Raw genomic sequence first — 24,002 nt, 5'->3', positions numbered from 1 at the left:
TAGTGTACTACTGTACGGTAAAAGGAAAGCGTTACATGCAGATCATGCCATGCTGACCTCATAAATAGCTATGGCAGTGTCGCCTTACACGGGTACGTAACCATATGAAATGACAATTTCCTCGGAAATGAGGGTCCTGTGGATCAAAGATTACTTGGAAGTACAGAAACCAGGTTACAGTATGTAAGGTTCCAAGAAACGGCAATGAGGCTAGTGTCTGTTCATTCGATTGGTTCACTAGTCACCAGAACCACATGTAGTGTCTACATGCAGAACGAGTCGTGGCCTTTGGAATGGTCGGCTCTGAAGAGAAACATCTTGCCTCAAATAGATGGCGAGATAGATGTCACTCTCTTCAGAAATCTATCAATTGAAGCTGGATAAGTGAGGAACGCTTCAATGTGATGTGGTTCCACAGGAGGCCTAATCGCTTTTTTCTGTCCACTTCATCTTGATGGATAGTTTGGGAATGTGCTCTCGCGGCGACTTGAGGTTTATGAAGGAGTGCGAGACAGAGTTCAAGGCTCAATAGCAACACGAACAGATTCGAACAACTTCCACACTCTAGTATCAAATTGCTGATGAAGGTGTGTTTGGGATGTTCTTGAACCAATTGGTTGCATATAATTAGCATAGCACACATTTTTAAATACTGAACGAGTGTACGAAATCGCAATGCCTAGCTCACTTTCTAGGGTGATATTAGGTCACAAGCCAACTCCAAACAAAGTATAAATGCTGTAGCTAATTCGCTCGTGTGAAGAGTGGGCCTGCAGTAATAGCGTGTGTTAAAGCAATAATTCTCGCATGCTTTATAGCAAGGAAAAGCTGACCTCCTTTGCAAATCGCATGTAGTCTAGCTAGACTGGAGTGTGGAGTAAGGAAGTCTTGCCAGCTTCGGTAGCTTGCAGTCTAGCTAGCTTGCAGTCTACTAAGTGAACTTCACTCACCACAGAGGGGGGGTGGGGGGGGGTAAACTATCATACTGTACGTTTTGTATGACACAAAAAACGGAAGGTAAACCCTGCGCCATAATCGCGATAGTTTCATTGGTTCCTGAACCAAATACGACCCTTCCATTGGATCAGATTTACCCTGCTCGTGATTGGTCTCATCGTTACAAGTACGGTACAGTATTGCTGCCGCTTTCAATTGCAAACGATTGTAGCCCTGATTGGTATCCAACGGGACTCCACTCAGCGTGCTGAAGTGCACATCGAGGACAGACGATTGGAGAGGAATTTCATTATGATTGCCCTCTCCGATTACTGTGTCGAGGCAACAATTTCCCTTACGCAACCCTCCATGCGTTTCCGAGAGTCGGTATCGACAGAGATGAAGTAGAGGTGAAGAGCTGTTTGTTGTACGGAGAGGCCTTATATCAACCTATTCGCCCCGCGCATATCTGACTGGCAGCCCCAGCTGTTCCACTGGCGTCTTTCAATGTCCTTATGAACAGCCAGTCGTTACTCGCATTTGTTGTTTGGCTTGTCGCCGCAACAGTCGCCGCCAAATTTGACCCTGCGGCCTTCCAGCTTTTCGTTGCCCTTACCATATTCGTGATCATTGCAAGGAATCTAGGGGAGCGTAGACATGGTCCTTCGGCCTACTCGGTCTTTAATCCCGGGTGTCAATCGCTTCTCGGCCAAATCAACGCTGAGCAATTCGATGCCGAAATTCGACACCGCCCGACGTACGCGACTGCTTCCCGCCTTTTTGACCCCAGCTTCTCTCGTGTCGCATCGGTACTAACTGACTGACACATCTTGCAACTATTTCAATTGTCCTTCACTCAATCATCGTCCAGGGACACTGTTACTGACCCTACCGACATCGTCCTGCACACCACGGGCGGGGGCCTGAGAAACAATCACGACGATGCCCTTGAAATTGTGCGGCGCGAAATTTGGCTTGAAGCTCAACGTGCGAAAGCGAATAGGTCGTTGGGGCGATCAAGGAGGGGGCGGAGCTAATGCAACACGAGAGATCTCTCAGACTCTGGACAACTACATGTGAAATCACGCGGACACTAGTCCAGCTACAAGGCAGCCCGAGGCGACTCCTTGGTTGCTTTGTACTGCTCTCTCGCAAATGGCAGGAGAAATTCGCAAACGCTGTTTCGGCAGGCAGCATCGCTGGGCACCATGTGGCCGTTACTATGTTCCAGGGTACAGCGGTCTTCGATTCGAAATTTCTCGACGAGTTTTCTCGAAGCATACGCAGGGATCGTTTCATCCTTTAAACCCCAGACATGCATGGAGGGTAGGTCCATAGGTTTGATGAGAAGATGTTGATGTTCATCTGCACGGGAAGGAAAGCCGGAGAACATAATTGCAAAGCGGACAGAGGAAAATTCTGGGACATAGTACGTCGGGTTTTGTTGGATGGCGCACAGGAGAGATGTCATTACGGCTCCTTGTGAAAACCCAAGAATACCGTCAAATTGCTGGTGGGACGGTTTCATGATTTGTTGGGGGCATGCAAGTGTTCCAATAGCAGTCAATGAAGAAAGAGGTTCATACACACACAAAAGCAAAGGAAAATGGTCAGGAAGGGAGATCGCAAGGAGGTGGAAGTAACTCTTTTCCAGGGGGACAGAGTGGGATAATGATTCAGATGATCATGCAAAGTACCTGTTCAGCGAAGTGAGCACGAAGATATTCTTTAGATTGCTGCCACCCGGTGTAACTCCTTCCCTCGTGGGCCCACCAAGTGCGTTGAGTCAAGTTTTTGAGAGTTTGGTCAGAATCTACAGCATTCCGCAAAGAAGAAATAGCGGGTGTATTGGGAGAGTAAATTGTTCTCATTTTTGGTTTGCAATCTGGGTTGATTTGCTCTTCGAGAATGCGCTCCACGATAAATGGAGCGTCAATATAAACCAGTTCCGCGAGGGCGACTGCGTCGGAGGAGGAGGAGGGGGCCAAGGAGGGGTCGATGAGGTGAATGTTGCGTTCCAGAGACTTGCGAAGAGCTCCTGTTTTCTGACGGAATCGTTGAGCGTTCTGACGAAAGCCATGTAGACAGGCGATGCGCAGGGGGCGGGGAGGGTTGGACATGATGTCACTGGCCGTAGGTCGTGTTGGGTGGAGAGAGGAGGTTGTTGTGTTGTTTCGCCTTTTTTCTTTGGCCGGAAATGAGGAAGCAAGCTCCTTTTGAAGAGGCACTGGATGAAGCGGAGTAATGGGCCTGTCCCAAGTTGAGAAAGAGGGAGTTTTGTGTTGTTGTTGGCAGTAAAGAACAGGCGCGTTTCCCGGCTTCACCCATGTTTTGATGACTGACACAAGGCGATTGGGGACGGGACGCAAAGAGGCGGAGAAGTAATGGGCAGGTGGCAAAACAAGTCTTCTACGCACTGGTCGTGTGCGCCCACGTGGCGTGGATTGACTGGTGGTGGATTGATCTCAGCGTTGTAAAAATGTACGCACCCCTTGTGCTCGATGATAGCATCATTGACGTCCAAAGAAGAGAATCGCGAATTGATTCGTACTTATTTGCGATTAAAGCATGCCAACACGGCGTTGTGTGTCGTATCAAACGCACGATTAGACTGCTATAGCACTGCTACCAAGGGGTCGTGCCTTGGGACTTCCAACTTGGGAGTAAATGTTTTGGTGCTGCTACCGTAGCAGCACCAGAACATTTACTAAATCAGATATCTGCACACCGCATCAACGCAGCCACTCAAATTCTAGAATTGAATTTTCCCACCAGTTTCATGCTGTCCAGATCGCATCTGAGAAACTCAACTGCGCAAAGCCGCAGACCACTCTACATCGAGCAGCGACCTTTCCGCCTTCATCTCAACGCTCCCGCGCTTTGTCTCTACCTTTGCGCCCCCCCCCCCCCCCCCCGTGTCGCCCTATGACTGATGAAGTTCAGGTTCAGGGCCATGTTACCTCGAGCATCATGGAAAATCCCCCGTCGTGTCTATTTGACATGCAGTTTGCCTCATATGAGGCCAGTTTTTTTTGCAAAAATATATATACATTAAATATTAAATATATAAAGTTAGACGCCATTTCTTTAACGTTTATTCCCTCAGCAATAACATCTTGCAAAACATTGGGATAGCAGTTGTGAATACACAGAAAGACTAAGAATCCAATGAAGTTTCAAGGGTCTGTTGACATTTAAACAGGCGCTTTGGTTTCGAAGATATCAACACATAACGTTTTGAGATTGTTCAAAAAGGCATCTTTTGTAGACATTGTAGACATTCTAAAAATGGCTGGAAAAGACGTGCAGATCTCACCAAACTCTACTCTTCCGCAACACAAAAGTCAACTGCGGTGGCAAGAGTATTTTTTTCCTTCTTGTTGAGAAGGCCTTCTTGTTGAGAAGGCAGAAGTCGAGAAAAATAAGTTGAAAAGTGACCTCATATGAGGTCACATGTCCAATAGACACGAGGGGTGCTCTAAAGTGTGCAATAGGGATTTTTCGGGGTCATCTGCCTTCCGAAATGACCCATTTTACGCCCCTCCGAAAGCATTTATTACGGCTTGGTTCCGTGTGGGGGGTTTTGCCATTTTGAATTCTCTACCTTCCAAAGCATAAATACTGTGCGTGGGCCTTCTGTTGCTCTCTTTACACCTGTTTTCTGCTTAAAAATGAAACAATATTAAATAAAAACCCATTGTCCAATGTACATCTGGCGTGCAACTGCGCCGCACCCACCATTCCTGCCGTCGTCCCCGAGTCCTTACATCGATGCAGGTCTGCTTCCCTCACAGGCTGCTTTAGAACACCGCTCCATTCAGGTGCGTCACCTCGGATGAGTCTGGTTTGCCATCTATTTGCAACCGCATGAGACGAGTTTTTGTCCCCCGCCGTCTGCATCCGTCCCGTTTTCCCACGCAGAGGAGACGGCCCCGAGACAGCTCCATCCTCGCCCATGGGACAACATCGCGATGCTCTCCAAGTCGCTTTCGAAGACCCCACCACGAGCGATGAAGAGAACTTTATGTTCGAGCCCCCGGGCATGTCCGCACAACAGCCAGAACCGGACTCAGACCCGCGCGAATTCACATGGCGTGGTATTTTAGCCCACCTCGGTCCTGCTTTCCTCGTTTCCATCGGCTACCTCGATCCAGGAAATTGGGCTACAGATATTGAAGGTGGCAGTAGATTTGGTTACAAGCTGCTCTGGGTACTCATCGTAGCTAATTTCATGGCTCTTCTGCTTCAGGTCCTAGCGGCCCGAATGGGCATTGTCACGCGATGCCACCTCGCAGAACTCTGTCGAGATGAGTACCCACGCCCCGCAAATCTGGCTCTGTGGGTCATGGCCGAGTTCGCTATAATCGCCACCGATCTAACTGAAGTCCTGGGCACCGCCATCGGCATCAATCTGCTCTTCAACATTCCCCTTATGGTCGGCGTCGTTTTGACGGCTCTTGACACTTTCTTACTGCTAACAGCCCAGAGCCAGGGGATGCGTCGCGTGGAGCAGGTCATTTTCGTCTTTCTCGGCATAATCTCCGTCTGCTTCATCATCGAGCTCTTCATGTCCAAGCCCGACATCGGCAAAATCGCAACCGGCGTTTTTGTCCCACGAATCGACTCTCAAAGCCTCTACGTCGCGACAGCCATCGTAGGTGCTACCGTCATGCCGCACAACTTTTATCTTCACTCGGCCCTCGTCATCGAACGAGTCCCCGATCGCAGACCAGGCACCCTCCGCGCGGAATGTAAATACAATCTCGTCGACACCGCCATAGCACTCAACGCTGCTCTGTTCATCAACTGTGCCATTCTTATCATCGCCGCGGCAAATTTCTGGGAGAGTGGTGTCGAGGTCACCACTTTATCGAAGGCTTATCACCTTTTGGAAAACACGGGAGTCAAGATTGGAAACCTCGATCTTGCCCCAGTGTTGTTCGGCATCGCCCTGGTCGCATCAGGGCAGAGCTCCACACTCTGTGGCACGCTCGCGGGCCAGTATGTGATGGAGGGGTTTCTCGACTTGAGGGCACCACCAATTATAAGGCGACTGATCACGCGACTGGTCGCAATCGTTCCCGCGCTGCTTGTTATCTCAGCGATGGGGGACACTGGGACGTATCAACTTTTAATCATGTGTCAAGTGGTGCTTTCTTTGCAGCTTCCGTTTGCGATTGTACCCATGATTCGTTTCACGAACTCCAAGCGACGAATGCAAGATTTCCGCAATACACCTCTTGTTTCAACACTTGCGTGGACAGCAGCGGGAATTGCGGTTTGTCTCAACATTGCGTATGTTCTGCATCTTCTATGGCAGGGCATACAATCGGGGGTGGCGAGTATCCGAGTAGTGTCACTTGCATGTGGGCTTCCTCTGTTTCTTTCCTTGTCGGCGTTTCTTGCGTGGATCGCCCTGCGTACGGAGACGGGAGGGGCTGGAGCGGTTTACCGTTTGGAAGACGACGACGACTTCGGTTCTGCTCTGGATTATGAACTAGACTCTCTCGGCTCCCCGATCGGCAGCGCGCCAGGCCAACCCTCTCCAATGGTGGAGCCCCTATCTTTTGGGGAAGAACATGGCGAAAACCTTGAGGACATATTGATGTTGGATAGACAGGCACTGGCATTGTCTCAAAGAAGAACTAAAACTGGGACTTGACGAACAGGCAGAAAATTGAATGTTGCATAAAGTAGAGTGAGTGACGTTTGGAAGGCGATTCATGAATTCGATTGCTCGTGAGCCGTGGCGGTTGTGCATCCGCACAATGCCCTAACTCGCCGGTATACGCAGTATGCGAGCCTTCAGAGATTTTTTTGAAGGCGTGGCACGCACCGTTAGAACAGAGAATTGGATTCCCAGTTCGTACAGTTGGATAAGTGAAATGCATTGGAATGATAGGGAACGTCCTCAGCGTTGTTCCTTGTCCTTCGCTGATTAGGCGGTGCTCTTCATCCCACCGCCCGAAATAGCTCGATAAAGTATTGATGGGACAGGTGCGTTTATCGATACTTAGTCTGATAGGTAGCAGTTAGATATTGGTGATGACCATGAGACATCGGTGAGTTTCGTTGCTTCTCTTCGTTCTTAGAGGTCCTGTCCCGTACACTGGTATGACCGGTAACTTGCAGCTCATATCTTTATGACTCCTTTTCTTTCCGCCGAAGTGCTGGTCTCCACTCTCGATATCCAACTGTAACAGCCATTTGAACTGAAAAAGATGACGAGCGACCGGGATAGTGTAGTCGATTTTAAACGTTCTGCTGCCTCTCGAAACCGGTTCCAGAATTAATTATTATCGGCTCATACCCCTTGGGTTGAAGCAGCAACCATGTAGTAGAGATGACCGCCACTCGGCGGACCAGTGAAAAACTGTCAGTCCACCTGGATTTTGAAGTAATATGCGTGCGATGGATGGAAGCAGAGATATCCTCGTACACCCTTGATCCGTCTTCCCCCGAACTTTCCATTTCGTTCTCACTACGCCAAACAACGTATAAATAAGCCTCACGGTGGAAGACTGATTGCTGGTTTGAATTGTCTTATCCACTAGAGCCAAGCCAGATCAGTTTTCTCCTGAACGTGATGCGTCTTTTTTTGGTTCACCGGAATCATCAGATGCAACAGCTTGCCGAAGCATGGCCTTGATATCACGCTTTGGTAGAGCATCCAGAGGTATTAGGACGCTATCGTCATCTGACTCGGATTCTGACGCTCCCATATCGTCATCAGAAAGATGCTTGCCTTCGTCTTCCCCGCCGTCTTCCGCTCCAGCCGAAATATCGTCCAGCATGGCGTCTGAATTGCCTGCTTCGTCTTTGTCTAAAGGTTGTCCCGGAAGGGGCAACCCCTCTCCGTCTGTATCCATAGCAATACCACCAATGTGCATGTCAACTTCTTCAGTACTGTTATCGTCCCCACTGGCATCGTCATCACTATCTCCACGATCCGATACACATTCTTGATCAGACTGGTGGATTGCATTTTCTGTCTTATCAAGAATTTCCTCGCTGTTCACAGAGCTTTGCTGGGCCCTCTTTTGAGCAGGGAGATACACTTGAAAGGAAAAGTCTGTAGCAAAAGAACCAGGATTCAACCCCAATGTCCCACCATACTTGCAAATATAGCCATCCGTTTTGTCAGCCAGCACAACAACATGAGGGACCGGGAAAAGCCATAGAGCATGGGCATGTCGCCACAGTACAGGACGAGCAGAGTTGGGCAGAGGACACAAATGCGACTGGTCAACAACTGACTTGACGAAATGTTCTGACATTGACCCCGATTCTCCGAACTCCGGTTTCACTGAGCAATGTCGGATCATTTTTTGCATGAGATCATCCCGCAAAATTACAATCTCTTGCGTCATGTACCTTAACCGACACGGATTTGTTGCCAAGTGCACTCTCTCGCTTCCAACAGCATCAATAAACCCTTTCATTACTGTTTTTGGCATAGGAGGTCTGGGAAGAACATTGCCTGGACCCGGATCATTCATTCCCGGTACAACTACGAAAACGCATTCTTCGAGGAGAGGGCTGAAATCCGCGGCTATTGCTGTTCCAAGCTCGGTGAATTTCTCTGTCAGTGTCATCACATCGTCAACATGCTGGCCAAACGGATGTGAGAGAAAGTTTCCCATTAAGACGACAAGTTTGGGCAATGCACCATCTTCAATATAACCGGTAAACATGTGCTTGAGACCAGCCATGACGCGCGAGTTGTCCAGCGCAACGTCAGAGAGGAGTAAAAACATTGTATCTACTGCTTCTTTTTCCAATTTCAATAGCTGTGCAGTTTCAGAGGCCTCGAAATGACCACCAAAAAGATTTGGATTCTTACTCATCGCATTCAAAGACTCCTCTCTCTTCTCAAGGGGTGGCGTACCCATGGCAGACACATGAAAGATAGATTCCTGGTTCGGAGTCTCTATTAAATGCCCTTGGGCGATGGCAAAACTGCATTCTGTGTGCAACCCTGCTGTAACACTCGCTTCCGATAGATCTAGCTTAACGGACCCGTTGAGGTCTTCAAGGAACCAAGAGCCTTCCTCAAGTTGCGTTAACATTCCGAGAACAAGTTTTTCATCCTTGCTCCCTGCCAAGCTCTCTATCCCAGTCAACTGGTAGTATGGGCTGCTTTTCGCCATAGACAACATACCAGAAGCTGGAGGTCTGAATTGCGGATTGCGGAGGGTTTTGGCCAACAAAAGTTCATAGCGAGAGCGGAACATACCCGCTTTAGATTGCGGTCTGCCATCAATGACAGGCTTTGGCGGGGCGCTAATTCGATTCTGGGTGCCAAACCCACTCGTCGATGGCTCTGTGTCTGACTGCCAGCTCGGAACAGTAAACGTGTTGATGACTTCGATGCTCGCCGCAGCCATGCCCACTTGTCTATCCGCATCTTTTTGCAGCCTTGAAGCAATAGACTCAGCCAGGTCCTTGGTTAAGATTCCATTCATCGACGCACCCTCGCTCGCTAGTATGTTGAACACATTCTCGAGCAATTCAGAAAATTCCATATTTTCCAGCGTGTCGTAAGCACTTATTAGGGCGTCAATAGCTCCGACGTGAACAACTACCCCCCGTTGTCGAAAAATCCGAAGCGCTCTTCTGCGCGCTACGGCCGTCATTGGAGTGAACTAGGCGGCAACTTCTTGAGGAGATGATGTCGAGGCCCTTCAAAAGCAGCGTAGAAGTTGTCAAAAGGCAGCGCCGAAATGAAACTGGTAACGAAGCGATGAAAGGAGGCGTGCTGTAACTCCCTATCGTTAGTGGTTACCTTCTTGGGAGGTGATGTGGGGTGCTTGACCTGACTGAAATTTCATTCCTAGGCAATTTTGCAATTTTTGCATTTTGGCGGGAAAGAGACAAGAGCGCGCGAAAACAACTCCTCGTACTTGTACTCTGCACATTTAGGTCTAGCACTGGGCCTCGATCTTAGCTCTACTCTTCAACGCTGATACGTTTCATCTATTTGCAAACCATGCGTCCGAAGTATATGGAGTGCTGATAGCCCTGGACGACCTTGCGGCCTCTCCATGGACGAAAGATCCTCCCCAAGTTAACCAAACGCAGCGATTTGTGCTAGACGACAGAAGTGTGGTAGATGCGCTACTGCCGTAAGATCAGGGCCTTCTACCATTGATCCCGTTTCGAGATTCCTTTGAAGCATATCCAGTCCGCGTAATAACGGGTAACACTCGCGCGCAAGCTGTTGTCCGTGTTTTGGTGTAAAAGATGTGTAGAATTTGTTAATTCCCGACATCAGTGAAGTCAGCTACCTGTGATCACAAGCGGGAAAGAAGACTTCCAGTCGACTTTCACGAATTTTGATATGCGTCAGCTATCGGTAGTTACCCTTAGGAAATGGTCATGGCAGGTCGTTTCCCCACAACCCAACATGAGAGCGGATCGAGATGAATTCAACCCCGTCTTCGCAGGGGAGGTGACATTCCGTCTTCACTTCCATTTCGTTTGGATGTACATGATGAAAATCGAATTGCAGGCGGTTGCGGGTTGCCCCCGGATGCCCGTCGTGGTCGTCGTCCTTCGCATGCTGCGCAGAATGGTCATCGGTCGTTCATATTTTCCAAGTTACCAGTCAGTACGGAAGAGAACTGGAAACCTAGTCGTGAGAGTAGCATTGAATCAGTTTATTCGTATCAAGGTCAGCATTAGCGTCTCGTTTAGTCATGTCCTATACAGTGCCTAGATTCAGGACCTCGCCAGTCCTCATGAGGCTCTGTAGAGACAGAATAGTTAATACTAGCAACCACGTCCGACGCATGTGTGATGCGTAGCTCGTTACCCACCAAGCTGTTAGAAAACATAAGTGCCATTTGTAGTGCCGTTTCGGCACTACAATGCACTGTCATTGACTGTCCAATCGTACCCAGCGTATACCACTTTGTATCCCCCCAACCGCTGCCTCTTGTCTTGCAGGAGGGCGCTGATTACGTCCCTCTTTTGCGAGTCCAAGTGTGGCAGGGTCCATCGAATCACGGATTCCAATTCTCCGTCCGGGGAGAAGTCCGCCTTGTACCACTGCAACAATTTCGGCAAAGTAATAGTGCACTTATCGCTGTCAACTTCAATCTCTTGCAAGTATACATGAGTGGCGGCATCCAAAGTGCGGTCGAGGGTATCGGCGGCGTAAAACCTGACCGCAGGACAGCTTCTCGCGCCGCAGTTAAGGGCGAAGTGAATGCGCGCATCGACCGATTGCAGAGAACACAGCTTGCGTGCGTCATTGTCCGTAAAAGGCGGCTGGGCGAAAGGCCCACTTCCCGGACGATTGGAGCGCAGGACGCCGTGCTCAATCATGTTAAGGGTGTACGCACGGCCTCCGATATCGTAGGCGGCAGTGTTATATAAAGAAATACGCTGAAACATAGTACGCGGTCTGGACATGACGGCGATGGCGTGAATCATGAGCGAGTTGTAAATATTGAGGAAAAAGGCTTTGCGCTCAAGCTCGGAGAGCAGTAGGGGATCGAGGTACCTTAACTTCCTTGCGGAACGCAAGTAGTCGTGAAAATTATCCCAACTCTGCAACGCGGCGTAGTCGACGTTGCTCGTCTCGGGGTCGACAGCCTTGCCATAGAGCCTGAATATTTGTGCGCTGAGCTCTTCCGCAGTGCGCAACATCAGCTCTGGCCCAACACCTCCAACCGTCCACAGGTCTTCACCACAACGACAGCTCTCCGACTGCGAGCACACGGGCGGGGTGGCTTTGTTCACGGGAGGGTTGACACGCACCATTCCTTCGGGGACGACCTGGTCATTCGGGATGGCGACTTTAACATTTTGAAGAACGGGGGATGCAGGTCCGAAATGAGGTCTCTGTCGCGTTCGCTTTGGATAGGCTCTGGGTTTTGCGGTGATCGGTTGGCTTTGTTTTTCGGACGGTCGATGGTCGTTCTCCTGATTGATGAGTGACGTGGGCGCTGGGATGGCGGAGCAGGCGGTGTTGAGGACGCGCGGGGGCGTGCCGAAGAGCAGGTCGAGGGCGTCGCGGTAGCGCGCTCGCATGGCAACCATGAAGCCGGGGGAGGCAGAGGAGGGGCCGGTGCGGTTAAGGAGGGGCGGTGAGGCCGGGAGGCGCTGCTCGCGAGTGGCGAAGCCTTTGCTGCGGACGACGGGCTTCTTTGTCACTCTGCCGGCTGCAACACGGCGCAAGTGGCGTTGGTCGGGCATGGTGATGAAACAGTCGCGACCGGAGTTCGAGGTGCAGATGGCGGGGGGTGGGAGGGATGCCGGGAAGGGAATCAAAGAACAGTGAGGTGCGATGAAAAGAGGGGGGGGAATGGGGGTTGGGGAGGGTGGCGATGGGCAGAGAGGAAGCGGTGAGGCGGTGGCACGGCCAGAAAATATTTTTAAGGGCGACGTCAGGGGGGGGAGGGGGGGTTATACAAGAGGAGGAGAAGGCACGTGGGGCAGGCGGTCAATTTGCATGCTGTGGGGCAGAGCCCGGGGGCTCGATATCTCGTGCAGAAATGAAAATATCTCGGCGGCGGAATATGCCCAGAGGAGGGGCAGCGTGCGGCACAGAGAGGACGAGAGCGGACGATTGGCGAAGGGCTGAGCATTGATTGGCGCATACTGAGCCCTAAGCCCGCTGTTTTTGTGGCCGATACGGGCCTGCGAAAATATCGGGGTTCACTAGTGATAGCGTTTGCGGACGGGTGGGAGTGGGGTTTGCCAATCGGGTTTGCACGCGGCGACGGGGGGCGGCGGATAAGTGGCCAGACGCGGAGGCCCGTTGAGGGTCCCGAACCGCCTCTGGAGGGTCCCGAACCGCCTCTCGAGGGTCCCGAACCGCCTCTGGGGCCACGTGCGGCCCACCTCATTGCGGCCCTCAAGACGCCGTGCGGCCACCATCGTTAGCGACGCCGCGCCGGCCCGCCTCTTTGACAAATCGCCAACAACTCCTCCACAGATATTTCGATATTAACCAGCCCGGGCCCCGCCGCCCGCAGTGCCATTTGCGGCGCAGCTTGCATGCCGAATCTACTCCAGTTTAGTCGACGCGAATCACCATGCTATTCCCGCACCGTAAATCTTCCCCATCCGCCTCTGCCACGCGGCCTGTATGCAATCCGCATGCGATCTTCGCCCATCATTCTTCGATTGCCGGCCGGCCTCGGCCGAAACGACGATGAAAAGCCCCTTTCGCAAGGCACCTTCTGCCTCCGCCCCCTGCGGTTGACATCTCTCCCAACCATGCAGACACCTCGTCGTACAACGTTGCGACCGATCCGACAGGCACTCCCGGCGCACCGCGAGGCACTGTATGCATACAGTATCGCCTCTCGAACTGCAAAACTCTGTCCACCACCACGCGCCTGCGCGGCTGCTATCGCTCTTTCTGAGAGCAGCACACTGTTCACCGTTCACCTTCCACCTAGAACAGCCATCCCGCTACCAGATGGTGCATTCTATGTTTTCAAGAGCTACCCAGTGTCGATTCATTCCCCCAGCCCACGATATTGTACTACAGTGACCTTGCGCAACAGCCTCCTCGTGTCAGCTGTCCCCTTGTACGGGCCTTCCCACCGGCAGCCCTGCAAATGAATCCCGCTACAGTATGTGCAGCAATACGTGCGGGCGCTGCAAGTCTCTCCGCCCCCGCTGTTTCTTCATTGCGCAACTGGACATAACAGCGGTGGGGCATGCCGTACGAGACAGCAAGGTAGAATACGAAGCAACGGGCTCCACCATATGACGGGCCCCTCACGCCGTCTTGCTCATGTTGACATGTTGACATCGACAGCCGTTCGGCAGCCGTTTCCAGTTGCAAGACGCTTTCTGCTCCTGCATGGGATCATGCCCTCACTTTTTCCATTGCACATCCCGCCTGCTCCCCAGCCCGATGGCCGACACCTTGACAACCCTGCGGCGCCCTCGCCTCCGGCACGCAAGTGCCGCACGGAATTTGGCATACGTGTCTAAACGCCTCCTTTCTCTGTCGCGAGGAGAGAGGACGCTGTGTCTTCGTGTCGTGCGACCGGCCCAAGCATCGCTGGCAGGGGTTTCTGCGAAGAAACCGTTGCGGAAGTGCGTACAGTATGATCGTTTACAGCAACAGACAGTCGCGACATATAATGGGGTCGCGCAATAGTGCTAGCTGGAATAGTGCCTCCCTCGATTTAGTGCTATGCGAATCGCTGTGGCACGGTTATCATAATGCCTCCACGAGTTCATACACGTGTGTCCTCATTAGAATCACACAATAGCAGATGTGTGAGCAGATCAAGTGAAGCAATCGAGGGATGGATTCGTGGAGTACCACACCGGGTCCGCGAGGAAATCGTGAACGATGCCCTTGAAGACTTATCGCAGGAAAGGTAGCACTCGAATGTATCCAGAGCCTCAAGCTTGGATGAAGAAGATGATACAATGACGCCAAGAGTGGTGAAACCAGTCCAGAGCTCTTTAAAAATTGGAGCGATGTTTAGTAGTGTAGACGTTTTTGCGTACAATTGCGACGTTACTGAGGCCTCTATGCATCTAAGAAAGGCGAACAAGGCGTTGATTGTTGCCGGGGCTGCATATAAAAATGTGGCTGCTAAGCAGGCTGTGATCAACGACTTCTTCTCAAATAAATGAAATAAAAGTATCTTTGCGTTGTGCACTACACCTATGCGTCATATAAATGTCCTTTAAAAATGGTTTCGTGTGTGTCCTGAGTCCTTAAAAGGTCGTATTTTGGCTCTCTTTGTATAGTGCCAACAACCACCCTGCAATAGTGCCACATCTAGAGGTTTGTGTTGGTATGGCACTATCGTTGGACCCCCTGTACAGTTAAAGGTACCAGCTCAGACATGCTGGCGTCGCGCGCAGTGTAGGGGCAGTTCTGTCCTTGGTGGCAAGTATGGAAGGCACAAAAGCCCTAGTATGCTACACTCTGCACTGTATTCGCTCTAAATCTCTGCTCTCGCTCTGCGTCCTCGCTCCCCGGTGCTTCCGGTGTCGCTATCGCTACATATACATAACTATCTAGGAGGACAGCATGTCGCTCCTGCACTCAACGACCATTGTCGCTTACAATGGTCGGCATTGCAATTGTGGGCTTTTCGCTACAGCTTGTAGTCGTGGATTGGAACCCCCTGCATGGGGATTGCTTTGCGCCCTTTGGTCTTTTGCGTCCGTTGCCTCGATTAATCAATTCGTACCTCATGCATTAGAGCAACTCTACGGCCAATCTATTCTCTAATCTAACGTGGGTTTTCAGGATAGAATCAAATTTGCATCTCTACTGCGCACAACTTAATCTATCCTGAAATCTAACAAATAGATTACAACTCGTTCAGGGTCTAACCGACCCCTTAATAGAGCCTGAACGAGTTCTAATCTATCCGATAGAACTCCCACGAAACGTGATATCATTGGGCATCACGATACCAACACCCGCATTTTCCCAATACAGTATGTCCGCAACGTCCATGCCAATGCTGTAGACGGCAAAACAGTCTCTCCGCGATCCATTCTCGGCATCCCTCTCATCACCCTCTCTCCATCAACACTGAAAATGGGTCGCCGGAAGGGATGGGACTCGAATGAGAACGAGGCCCTTGCACGCGCTTTGGTGGTATCATCCGAAGACCCCATAGTTGGAGTCATCCAAACGAACAAGATCTTTATGGACACGCTCAGGCGGCGCTTCATCGAAAGAGGGCGAGGAAGGAAGAGGTTCCCCCGGGGCGCTTCGGAAATCGAACGGCTGCGAGCATCAAACAGCATTTTTCGGACATGTCCGCTGACGTCCAAAAGTTTCGCGTCTCTCTAATGCGCGTCCGTGCATCGAACCCAACGGGGGTAGGAGAAGAAAATGCGTTCTGTCTATGGCTGTTGCCATTTACCTGGGAACTAATGTCATGGAATATGACAACAAGGACCTTAATAGGGACACCTGGATGTACTACCGGGCATGGTTGGTACTCCGCAACCATCCCAAATGGGCTCCTGTAGACGCTGACACACATGCCTCATCTGATCCCGTCATGGCAGCCGTCGAGGAACTAGTTATATCCTCCTCTGATGTGGAGGGCCTGAGCCCTGTGGATACTATCCCGCATAGGCGAACACAGAGGTTCGGCTTCGGATCACGTGCCGCGAGAATGGCGAAGCAGGAAGAACTAAGGACACAGGCGGTGTTTTCCCTAGCACAGTCCGCGAAGCGCAAAAACGAGTCACTAGAGGAACGAAATGCAATTGCCGTATTCTCTAGGCCAGAGGCGGAAGGACTTTCGGAGACCAGCGAATTCTTCGCCATCCTACGTAAGACCTACTTGGCACAGGGTGTAAAGAGAGCAAAAGTATCTGAAGAGGACAATGAAGCTTCTATGTCCGTGCTCGCCAGCCCGCTGGAAACTGGAAGACACAATGTAACGACACCTTCTGTGGGCCAGTTCGGTGTTCTCTCCACCAATCCGTCTCCCCTGACCTCTGGTACACCTGAAGAAACGAGCTCAACCTCCTGAGGACGGCCTAGATGCACGGAATGACGTGACAAACAGCCGATACAGCGCCAATCTCGTCGCGGACAAGCCGGGATCCAACTCCCCGACTCTCATCCGAGGCAAGTCCCCGGACCCCGCCAACGGGATCCAACCCCCCGACTCCCCGCCAGCGGCAAGCCCCCGGATCCCCTCATCGACACGCAGGGGGCTCAGCCCCTCAACCTCCTCAGCTCCGCTGTACGCAGGGGACGTAGTCACTGCATTGCTGCCGTTGTTTAGTTGCAGTTGAGGCCTCGTTTACTAAAAATTACCCTGTCTATTCCATATATGTTCGATGAGATCCTTCTGGAGTGAAAAATGGTCGACCACATTGTTGATGCTTTTGTCTCACGACGCTAACATATTTGCCCACATACCCTCCGTCAAGTCGAAGCGCCACAGATTTGTAATTGCTGTGAGAGACTCCCATTGAAACGCTTGCCCGTTGCTGAACATATTTCGGGCTTCCTCAAAATGTTGCAAAGATGCTATCCCGGTCTCATAGTGATCCCTGCGCCCCTCAACAATCATGTTGTGCAATATGATGCATGCCTTCACAACGTTACTTATGTCTCTACGGTACCATAGCCGACAAGGTCGCTGCAAGATATGGAATCGCGCCATGAGCACGCCAAACGCTCTTTCTATATCCTTTCTAACTCCCTCTTGTGCCCTTGCGTATGCCCTTTCCTTCGCCGTTGTTGCCTCCTTCATAGTTTTAGCAAATATTGCCCAACTCGGATAGATCCCATCAGCCAGATAGTACGGCATCGTTCGCCTCTCTCCATTGACGAAAAAGGGAAAGCGAGGGGGGAAAGAACCAGCCATTATGTTCTGCATGGTTAACCATTAATGTCATGGATTATTCCCCAATTGGGGAATGATCCATGACATTAATGTCAGTAAGGCTACCAGGACTACCAAAGAACATGTGCCAAATCCAGAGTTCGCCGTCTCATATGGCTTCCAGGACGACGGTCGGTTTCTTTTCTTTTCCCTTATACTGCCCAGCCCACGCAAGCTGACAGTTCTTCCACCACCAGTGCTGGCAGTCAATACTCCCGACACATCCTGGGAATCCTCGTGCGGCATTGATGGAAAGAATTCGCCTTAAGTCTTGCTCGTCAGGTTCTCTTAAATACTCTTTACCAAACGTAGACACAACTAATTCACAGAAGGACTTCATAGATGTTAGAATAGAGTCCTCACCCATTTGAAGGTACTCATCCAAAAGGTCCGCCGCACTCTCGTAGCAAAGCATCCGCATTGCAGCCACAACACGTTGCAGAGGGTGGATGCCGGGCTTTTGCATACCGTCATTGCGGCCGACAAATATGCCCTCCCCATTGATTGTTTGAAAAATTCGGTCGAACAGCTTTCGAGACATTCGGAAACGCCTTTCGAAATCTGTTTCACTGTATCTCGGGGATACCCCAAAGTAGTCGTTGAACAAACGATTCATGGCAGCGTCGAAGTCGCGACGTTTGTTGCCTCGTCTTGTTGGACGGCTTGCGGAGCCGCCTGCTGCCTTCGGCCCTATGAATCCCGGTACAATACCTGATGCAAGGAGGAAGGCGATGTTTGTCGCTCGAATCGTCGCTCATGCACATTGTGGTTGAGATCTATGGGAATCTATTTCCTGTGCCGTAGGGATCTATTTACACAGAGTCTATTCTGAAATACAGCAATAGAGTTGCCGAGTTATGTTGTGCCACTTGGCAATAGAAATTAGAGAATAGAGGAGGCCGCAGACATGCTCTTACTGATCTAACTACGACAGTACTTGTACCACTCTATTCAATCCTGCCATGCTCCACAAGCTGCAAACGTGTACACGTTCCACGAATTGTCACAACAGTATTAAAGTGCAAGAGTCGCAAATCGCAAAAGTCTGCAACAACGCATACAGTAACTAATCTATCTGGTCATAAGTTGCCAGTGGAAACTGATGCAGTGGCAAGTTTCCACTGCCATCCTCGCACGTATGCTGTCTCACATCGCAGACTTAACATATCCAATCCAAACGTGACACTTGTCCCCATATATATGTCGATATGAGATAGCATTCGCAAAAATAGTCGTTGAATAAAGCATACAAAAGTCGAGAAAATCTTGCATACTGCAAATTACAATGTGCAAGATTTTCTCGACTTTACAGTTTGTAATTGTGATTCCATGAACTCCGATGCCCCCGATCCTCTCAGGAGCGGGCGGCCGTCGGCGACTTTATTGTGCAAGTGTGTGGCGTGCCCTATTGGCGTTGCCTTATTTGTTAGCCTGTCTTACTTGCCTCTGGATGTAACCACACTTCTGCGTTGTTGGCGTGCAGGCTGGCCGAGCGTCGCTTTTTGGTTCTGGATGTAACCACACACCCCCGGACGCGAGGGCTGCCTTGCGCTGGTTGTCGGTGCGCGCATCTGTACGTTGGTTTTGTGTTTTTGTACAGTGTGGCCTTGAGTGGTTTCGTGAACATGTCTGCGTACTGCTCCGTCGTTGGGATGCGCAGGATGCGTAGTTGTCCTTTTTGCACTGTGTCGTGCAAGTAGTGATATCGGACGTCTATGCACTTGCGGCGTCTGGTGGTCCCCATGCTCTTCGCCATTTGTGCGGCGGCAGTGTTGTCTATGTGCGTGGTGGGGTGTGTGGTCGGTAGCTTGGTTTCTGCGATCAGATTCTGCAGCCATATCGTGAGCGTGGTCGCTTCCGCTGTTGCTATGTACTCTGCCTCGCACGTGCTCTTTGCTACGACCGGCTGTTGGCGTGCGAGCCATTGGACGGGCGCTCCGTTGACCATGGTAATCATTCCCGTTCTTGATTTTCTGGTCGTTTCGTCGTTGGCGTAATCCGCGTCGGAGTATGCCTTGATCTTCACGCTTGTCTCTTGTCCCGCTGGCATCAGTATGCTTTCGCTGCGCGTGGTGCGAAGGTACTGAGTGAGCCTCTGTGCCATATTCCAGTGTCGTTGGGTTGGCTTTTTGAGAGCTCTGGCGAGTGCAGTGGCTGCAAAGGCGACGTCGAGGCGGGTGCAATCCGCAATGTAGCGTATTTCCCCTACGGCCTTTGCGTAGATCTCGGCCATGTCTTGTCGCATTTCCTCGTTTTCTGTGGGTGGGTCCATTTTAATCGCATCGAGGTATGGAATGCTTTTGGTGTTGCACTCCTGTTGGGACATCAGGGCGACTACGCTGTCGATGTGCTCGGGCTGTGACATGTGGCTTCCTTCTTCTGTGTACCGTATTGTCCAGTTACGGTACTTCGTTGGCGTGCCCATTCTTTTGACTTTGTACTTTTTTGAGGACTTGGTACAGGTCGTCAATGAGGTTTTGTGCGGTTGCGATTGGTAGGAAGTCATCCATGCTGATGCCGATTATGATCGTGTGTTTGCCTTGTTTTTTTACGAACAGGGACGTGTCGGATCGCATCTGTTTGTACACGTGCTTTCTTAGATGCCTGTGCAGCTCTGTGCTGGAAATGTTGGCAGCTGCCGGTGTCGCATACAGGTTTCCTTTGAGCTCCCCATGTGTGGATGTGTGCTTGTATTTCCTGTTGAACCTTTGCGGTTGCCAGACATAGACTTTGATTTTGTGCTGGTATTTTTCGTGGAGGTACGCTCCGGTAATACCGAAGTGTTCGACGGACATGTTCATTGAGGCGGCGAGGGCGAATAGGGTCCTGATCGTGGTGCGGTCGGCCATGTATGTGGCGGTCTTGTCTGGGTCATAATGCACGTGTGGCGTCATGCCGTCTCCTCTTATTGAACATCTTGCTTTGCGGGTGATGGCTTTTTTCCTGTGCTGTGCTTGTACCGATATGTCATTGCGGTGGGTATGATGTTGGTACGAGTGTGTCGGGATGTTTGCGAGGTCCAGTCGATCGCTTTCATGTCGTCTAGCTGATCGAGTTCTGCGTCGTGTGCGACTGCCCATTTTTTGCATCGGGATACTTTCTAGCTTGCTTCAGAGTTTTGGGGGGTGTCGTGGTGTTGTCTATCATCTGTGGCAATTTTTGTGCTCGACAGTGGCGTCCTTTTTTGTTCTTTGCGGGCGCGGATTGTGCGAGGAATGCTGCGTTGGTTGTGGTGCAGGGGTCCCTGGTGCGATGGTATGGTCTGAAGTTGGCTGCCCTCATTTTTGTGTACTGTCTTGTTGTGATGTTCTGCACACATATGTGTGTGTTGTTGAGACCGTACATGTAACGGACCGGGTTGGCTTTGTGTTGCAACTTCGGAGCGTTTGGTTTGAGGATGAGCGTGTACCCCACTTGTCCGAATGTGAAGATTCTACGGATTTGGGGTGGTGAGTTGTGCCATGCTGTGTATGGGATGTGCTTTACGCCGTGGTGGTATGCCATGTTGTACTTAAAGACTGCGTCATTGAGGGCGTCTTGCCAGTGTACGTCCGGGAGCTGGCTGTGTGATAACGTCGCGCGTACTTTTTCCATTAGTGTGCGGTTTATTCTCTCTGCGAGGGCGTTCTCTTGAGGGGTGAACCGGGTCGTTGGTCGAAATTGGATGCCTCTCGCCTTGAGTTGTTCTTGTACTGACCTCGCGAGGTATTCCTTTGCGTTGTCGGTCACTAGCAGTCTGGGGTATTTTTGATTGTATGCTGCTAGGTGTTCGATGGCATTGATTATGGTCGTTGGTGCTTGCGCTCTGTTGGCTAACCAGTAGACCCATATGTATCTGGTGTTGGTTTCAATGAGTGTCAGGAGTAGTTGGCATTGTGCGTCGACGTGGGCTGGATGGGTCGACACACGTCCGAGGATATGCTCTCTCCTTTGGCGGTTGCGTGTGTGGTTCTCCTGTGCGGTCGGGTTGTGGTTTTCCTATCAATACAGCCGCTGCATGTGGCCTGCGTTCTTGTCTCTCAGTCCCTTGAGGAGCGTTGGTAGTAGCCTATGCTTGGACATAATTGATATTGTTTGGGGTGTGCATGTCCTAGCTTGATGTGCCAGTCATGCATGAGTTGTTGAGCGTTGTTTCTCTCGGCTTGTGGTTGTCTTAGTGCGATCGCGGTTCTCAGTGTTGGTGTGCGTTGTGCTGGTGCTGAGAAGGGGGTGGTGTTGTTTTGTGTGCCCGTTGTTTCCTGGTGTTGTTGTGCGCGTGGTGTTGGCGTCGCTAGTTTTTTGATTTTGTCGATCTTCGGTCGCTCGTGTACGTGCGTGCTCCTTTTGCGGTTGCTTTGTTTTCGTTTTTGAATTTGTACTGTCCTTGCTCGTATGTGGCTGTTAGTGAGGCTGTCGGGATCGTGGATGGATCGTGTAGGTAGGCGTGCGTGCGTGTGAAGGTGACATGTCCATGTGCAGTAAGGCCGTGGACTGATAGGAGGTTGTCCTTTCTTTTTGGTGTGTGCACTGCAGGGATGTGGATTGTGCCATTCTTGGTCTGGATGGCAATGGTGCCGGTGTGTGTGATTCGCGCGCATTGTCCGGTTGCTGTCTGTGTCAGTGTCCCGGTGCTGCCTTGCATGTTCGCGTGGGGTGTGGCGGTATGCGTTGGCTGTGCCCCGGAGTCTAATATAAAATGTTCTTACCGCCGTGGCTTTCTTATTGCTCTGCTATGACCCCTTCTAGGAATTTCAGGCGTTCGCGGAGGTCGGGCACTTCGTTTTGCTCTGGGCTGGTGCTGTGCTCGTGTGCCCATAACCTGTGATTCCATGAACTCCGATGCCCCCGATCCTCTCAGGAGCGGGCGGCCGTTGGCGACTTTATTGTGCAAGTGTGTGGCGTGCCCTATTGGCGTTGCCTTATTTGTTAGCCTGTGTTACTTGCCTCTTGGATGTAACCACAGTAATGTCCTCGACATGTGTGCGGTGGCAAGCCACGGAGGACGCCTGAGTGCCGGAGAGAGGACGAAGGCGAAATCACATTATTGAGATGTGTTCCATCTGCGATTGAGAAAACGAGAAAGGCGGGTAGAAACCTGTTTTCTCGTTAGTGTCACTCGTCCAATGTCATTCGCGTTCAGCGCACGCTCCTATCTGCCTTATCATTCGTAGTCATAGGCCAGAGGAGAATCGGCGGAGCGGAACTGCGGCTTATGTTTGCGGGCTAACATCAACCCGCTAATAGCTCAACTCCCGCATACTGTAATGGCGAGAAAATAGAAATAGAATCAAAATCCTGCGTTAGCAGTGTTCGTGTACTTTCCGTTGAGGGGTGAATATAGCAAAGCAAAAATGCTGTTTGACAGTAGAGCACAAAATCTGTGAGATGCAATGGGTCCCCCAAATGGACGTTTCTTACAACTGAGACCTCTTCTTACAACTGAGACCTCCGCACATCGTCCTGTCTGAAAGCAATAAGTGATGATCGATCAAAATTCCGATCTTGGTTTAACTATTCTACACCTCGAGGTCAGCAGATGGCGGATAAAAAAACAATCCCATGCCACCCACACGGCCATCGTCGACAGCGAGACAAGCACAACATCTGAGAAACTGTCCGATTGGCTGCACCAGGGTCTTTAATCGGTAAAAAGCCACAGCAGTGCGTATCAGGAGCTTCAAAGAAGAAGCAATGCCCCTGTCTGGCAAGACCAAATGCACCTGCAGCTGAACGTTATGGATGCAGTTATTAATAGTACAATACCCTTGCTGAAGGGCAGAATACGTCACAAATCATACACAACAACTACCAAATCATATCTTTATTTTAAGTTTTCAACTTGTTGCAGGCAATGCAAAAGGCTTCTTCTCTTCTCTTATCCGTACACGAACTGTACCATACAGGGCGGAATAATGTGGAATCTCATTTCTCTGATCTGAGTGTTTGCACCGATCCGAGATTTGCGCTGTTGTAACACCACCGCATTGCCATTGGAAGCCTCCGAGATAGAAAACGATCCAGTGCTACGGGTCGGTGCACGTATCGCGTGTTAGCATGTAGTTCACATTAAATATTCATATCCTCCACTAACAGCATTCAAGGGATGAAATGTGGAAGGGATTCTTTCAACACATACAAAACATTCGAAAAGAGGGAAAACAGGGTAGAAGATGATATTCCCTTGTGCAGGTATGTAGATTACAGTTGCACGCCTTCTTCAGGAAGGGTGTGTGCCGGACTGTATACTTGGTATCGTTAAGGAGTGAACTTACTAAGGGATGTGCATAGTATATGAAGTCTCTTATGAAAGACTAGGGTATTGCGCTTTGTTTATAAAAATATGTGTGTTTGAACGTGCAGTTTGTCTGAGAACCTCTTCAAGAGGGCACAGAGACAGGGGGGGACAAGTACGGTAGGCCAGGCGTGTGGCGCGAAAGAGGCGAGTGGACAGCACCGGCAGAACAGGCCGGACTTGCTTGCTGTGGCACAGCAAGTATCTACTAGTTAAGAACACGTCATACTTGTTGCGACACATTTCATTGGTTTTTTTACACCGCGAAAAATTTGGGAAATTTGAGTTAATTTAGTTGCAAAGTCTCTCGAGAAAAAAGGAAAGAATCCCTCTGAGGAAATATTTCGAGATACGGAAAAAGTAAAAAAATCTCGCAAAGCATCAAATAGAGTCAACGACGCTTTGAATTTCACCCTCGAGCCGCCCGGCACGCATGCCAGGAA

General features: G+C 50.7%; 9 protein-coding genes; 3 read left to right on the top strand and 6 right to left on the bottom strand.

Annotated features, from left to right (window-relative positions):
• Positions 1-1,053: 1,053 nt before the first annotated feature.
• On the bottom strand, positions 1,054-3,056 carry CHC_T00002870001 (hypothetical protein). XM_005714263.1 is given in 3 exon segments: positions 1,054-2,038; positions 2,039-2,446; positions 2,634-3,056. The coding sequence occupies 2 exon segments, from the start codon at positions 3,054-3,056 to the stop codon at positions 2,039-2,041; spliced, it is 831 nt and encodes a 276-aa protein (XP_005714320.1). The 3' UTR covers positions 1,054-2,038.
• Positions 3,057-3,060: 4 nt separating this feature from the next.
• CHC_T00002869001 (hypothetical protein) lies at positions 3,061-3,264 on the bottom strand. The gene has a single exon (XM_005714262.1). The coding sequence runs from the start codon at positions 3,262-3,264 to the stop codon at positions 3,061-3,063; it is 204 nt and encodes a 67-aa protein (XP_005714319.1).
• A 1,320-nt stretch (positions 3,265-4,584) lies between these two features.
• CHC_T00002868001 (hypothetical protein) lies at positions 4,585-4,836 on the bottom strand. The gene has a single exon (XM_005714261.1). The coding sequence runs from the start codon at positions 4,834-4,836 to the stop codon at positions 4,585-4,587; it is 252 nt and encodes an 83-aa protein (XP_005714318.1).
• Positions 4,837-4,891: 55 nt separating this feature from the next.
• Positions 4,892-6,661, top strand: CHC_T00008480001 (manganese transport protein). XM_005714260.1 is given in 2 exon segments: positions 4,892-6,598; positions 6,599-6,661. The coding sequence occupies 1 exon segment, from the start codon at positions 4,892-4,894 to the stop codon at positions 6,596-6,598; it is 1,707 nt and encodes a 568-aa protein (XP_005714317.1). The 3' UTR covers positions 6,599-6,661.
• Positions 6,662-6,731: 70 nt separating this feature from the next.
• CHC_T00002867001 (hypothetical protein) lies at positions 6,732-6,878 on the top strand. The gene has a single exon (XM_005714259.1). It carries the CDS (start codon positions 6,732-6,734, stop codon positions 6,876-6,878), a length of 147 nt encoding a protein of 48 aa, XP_005714316.1.
• A 41-nt stretch (positions 6,879-6,919) lies between these two features.
• CHC_T00002866001 (hypothetical protein) lies at positions 6,920-9,401 on the bottom strand. XM_005714258.1 is given in 2 exon segments: positions 6,920-7,502; positions 7,503-9,401. The coding sequence occupies 1 exon segment, from the start codon at positions 9,399-9,401 to the stop codon at positions 7,503-7,505; it is 1,899 nt and encodes a 632-aa protein (XP_005714315.1). The 3' UTR covers positions 6,920-7,502.
• A 1,179-nt stretch (positions 9,402-10,580) lies between these two features.
• CHC_T00002865001 (hypothetical protein) lies at positions 10,581-11,973 on the bottom strand. XM_005714257.1 is given in 2 exon segments: positions 10,581-10,800; positions 10,801-11,973. 1 exon segment carries the CDS (start codon positions 11,971-11,973, stop codon positions 10,801-10,803), a length of 1,173 nt encoding a protein of 390 aa, XP_005714314.1. The 3' UTR covers positions 10,581-10,800.
• Positions 11,974-11,980: 7 nt separating this feature from the next.
• Positions 11,981-12,223, top strand: CHC_T00002864001 (hypothetical protein). Its single transcript, XM_005714256.1, has one exon. It carries the CDS (start codon positions 11,981-11,983, stop codon positions 12,221-12,223), a length of 243 nt encoding a protein of 80 aa, XP_005714313.1.
• A 4,567-nt stretch (positions 12,224-16,790) lies between these two features.
• CHC_T00002863001 (hypothetical protein) lies at positions 16,791-17,709 on the bottom strand. Its single transcript, XM_005714255.1, has 3 exons — positions 17,502-17,709; positions 17,335-17,396; positions 16,791-17,276 (listed from the first exon to the last, which is right to left on the bottom strand). Exons 1-3 carry the CDS (start codon positions 17,707-17,709, stop codon positions 16,791-16,793), a joined length of 756 nt encoding a protein of 251 aa, XP_005714312.1.
• Positions 17,710-24,002: the final 6,293 nt, after the last annotated feature.

This window comes from Chondrus crispus, genomic scaffold (assembly GCF_000350225.1).
Source record: "Chondrus crispus Stackhouse genomic scaffold, scaffold_16, whole genome shotgun sequence".
NCBI classification, from domain to species: Eukaryota; Rhodophyta; class Florideophyceae; order Gigartinales; family Gigartinaceae; genus Chondrus; species Chondrus crispus.
This window is presented reverse-complemented; position numbering and strand designations above follow the sequence as displayed.

Bases quoted from the DNA above. Each gene is read 5' to 3' on its own strand.
- CHC_T00002870001 (XM_005714263.1), bottom strand. From the start codon at position 3,056: ATGTCCAACCCTCCCCGCCCCCTGCGCATCGCCTGTCTACATGGCTTT. The intron at 2,447-2,633 runs GTACTTTGCATG...CCGTCCCACCAG, and splicing joins GTGCTCACTTCGCTGAACAG to CAATTTGACGGTATTCTTGG.
- CHC_T00002869001 (XM_005714262.1), bottom strand. From the start codon at position 3,264: ATGGGTGAAGCCGGGAAACGCGCCTGTTCTTTACTGCCAACAACAACA.
- CHC_T00002868001 (XM_005714261.1), bottom strand. From the start codon at position 4,836: ATGCAGACGGCGGGGGACAAAAACTCGTCTCATGCGGTTGCAAATAGA.
- CHC_T00008480001 (XM_005714260.1), top strand. From the start codon at position 4,892: ATGGGACAACATCGCGATGCTCTCCAAGTCGCTTTCGAAGACCCCACC.
- CHC_T00002867001 (XM_005714259.1), top strand. From the start codon at position 6,732: ATGCGAGCCTTCAGAGATTTTTTTGAAGGCGTGGCACGCACCGTTAGA.
- CHC_T00002866001 (XM_005714258.1), bottom strand. From the start codon at position 9,401: ATGAATGGAATCTTAACCAAGGACCTGGCTGAGTCTATTGCTTCAAGG.
- CHC_T00002865001 (XM_005714257.1), bottom strand. From the start codon at position 11,973: ATGCGAGCGCGCTACCGCGACGCCCTCGACCTGCTCTTCGGCACGCCC.
- CHC_T00002864001 (XM_005714256.1), top strand. From the start codon at position 11,981: ATGAAGCCGGGGGAGGCAGAGGAGGGGCCGGTGCGGTTAAGGAGGGGC.
- CHC_T00002863001 (XM_005714255.1), bottom strand. From the start codon at position 17,709: ATGCGGATGCTTTGCTACGAGAGTGCGGCGGACCTTTTGGATGAGTAC. The intron at 17,397-17,501 runs GTATTGACTGCC...AAGCCATATGAG, and splicing joins ATTCCCAGGATGTGTCGGGA to ACGGCGAACTCTGGATTTGG. The intron at 17,277-17,334 runs GTCATGGATCAT...TTAACCATGCAG, and splicing joins GTAGCCTTACTGACATTAAT to AACATAATGGCTGGTTCTTT.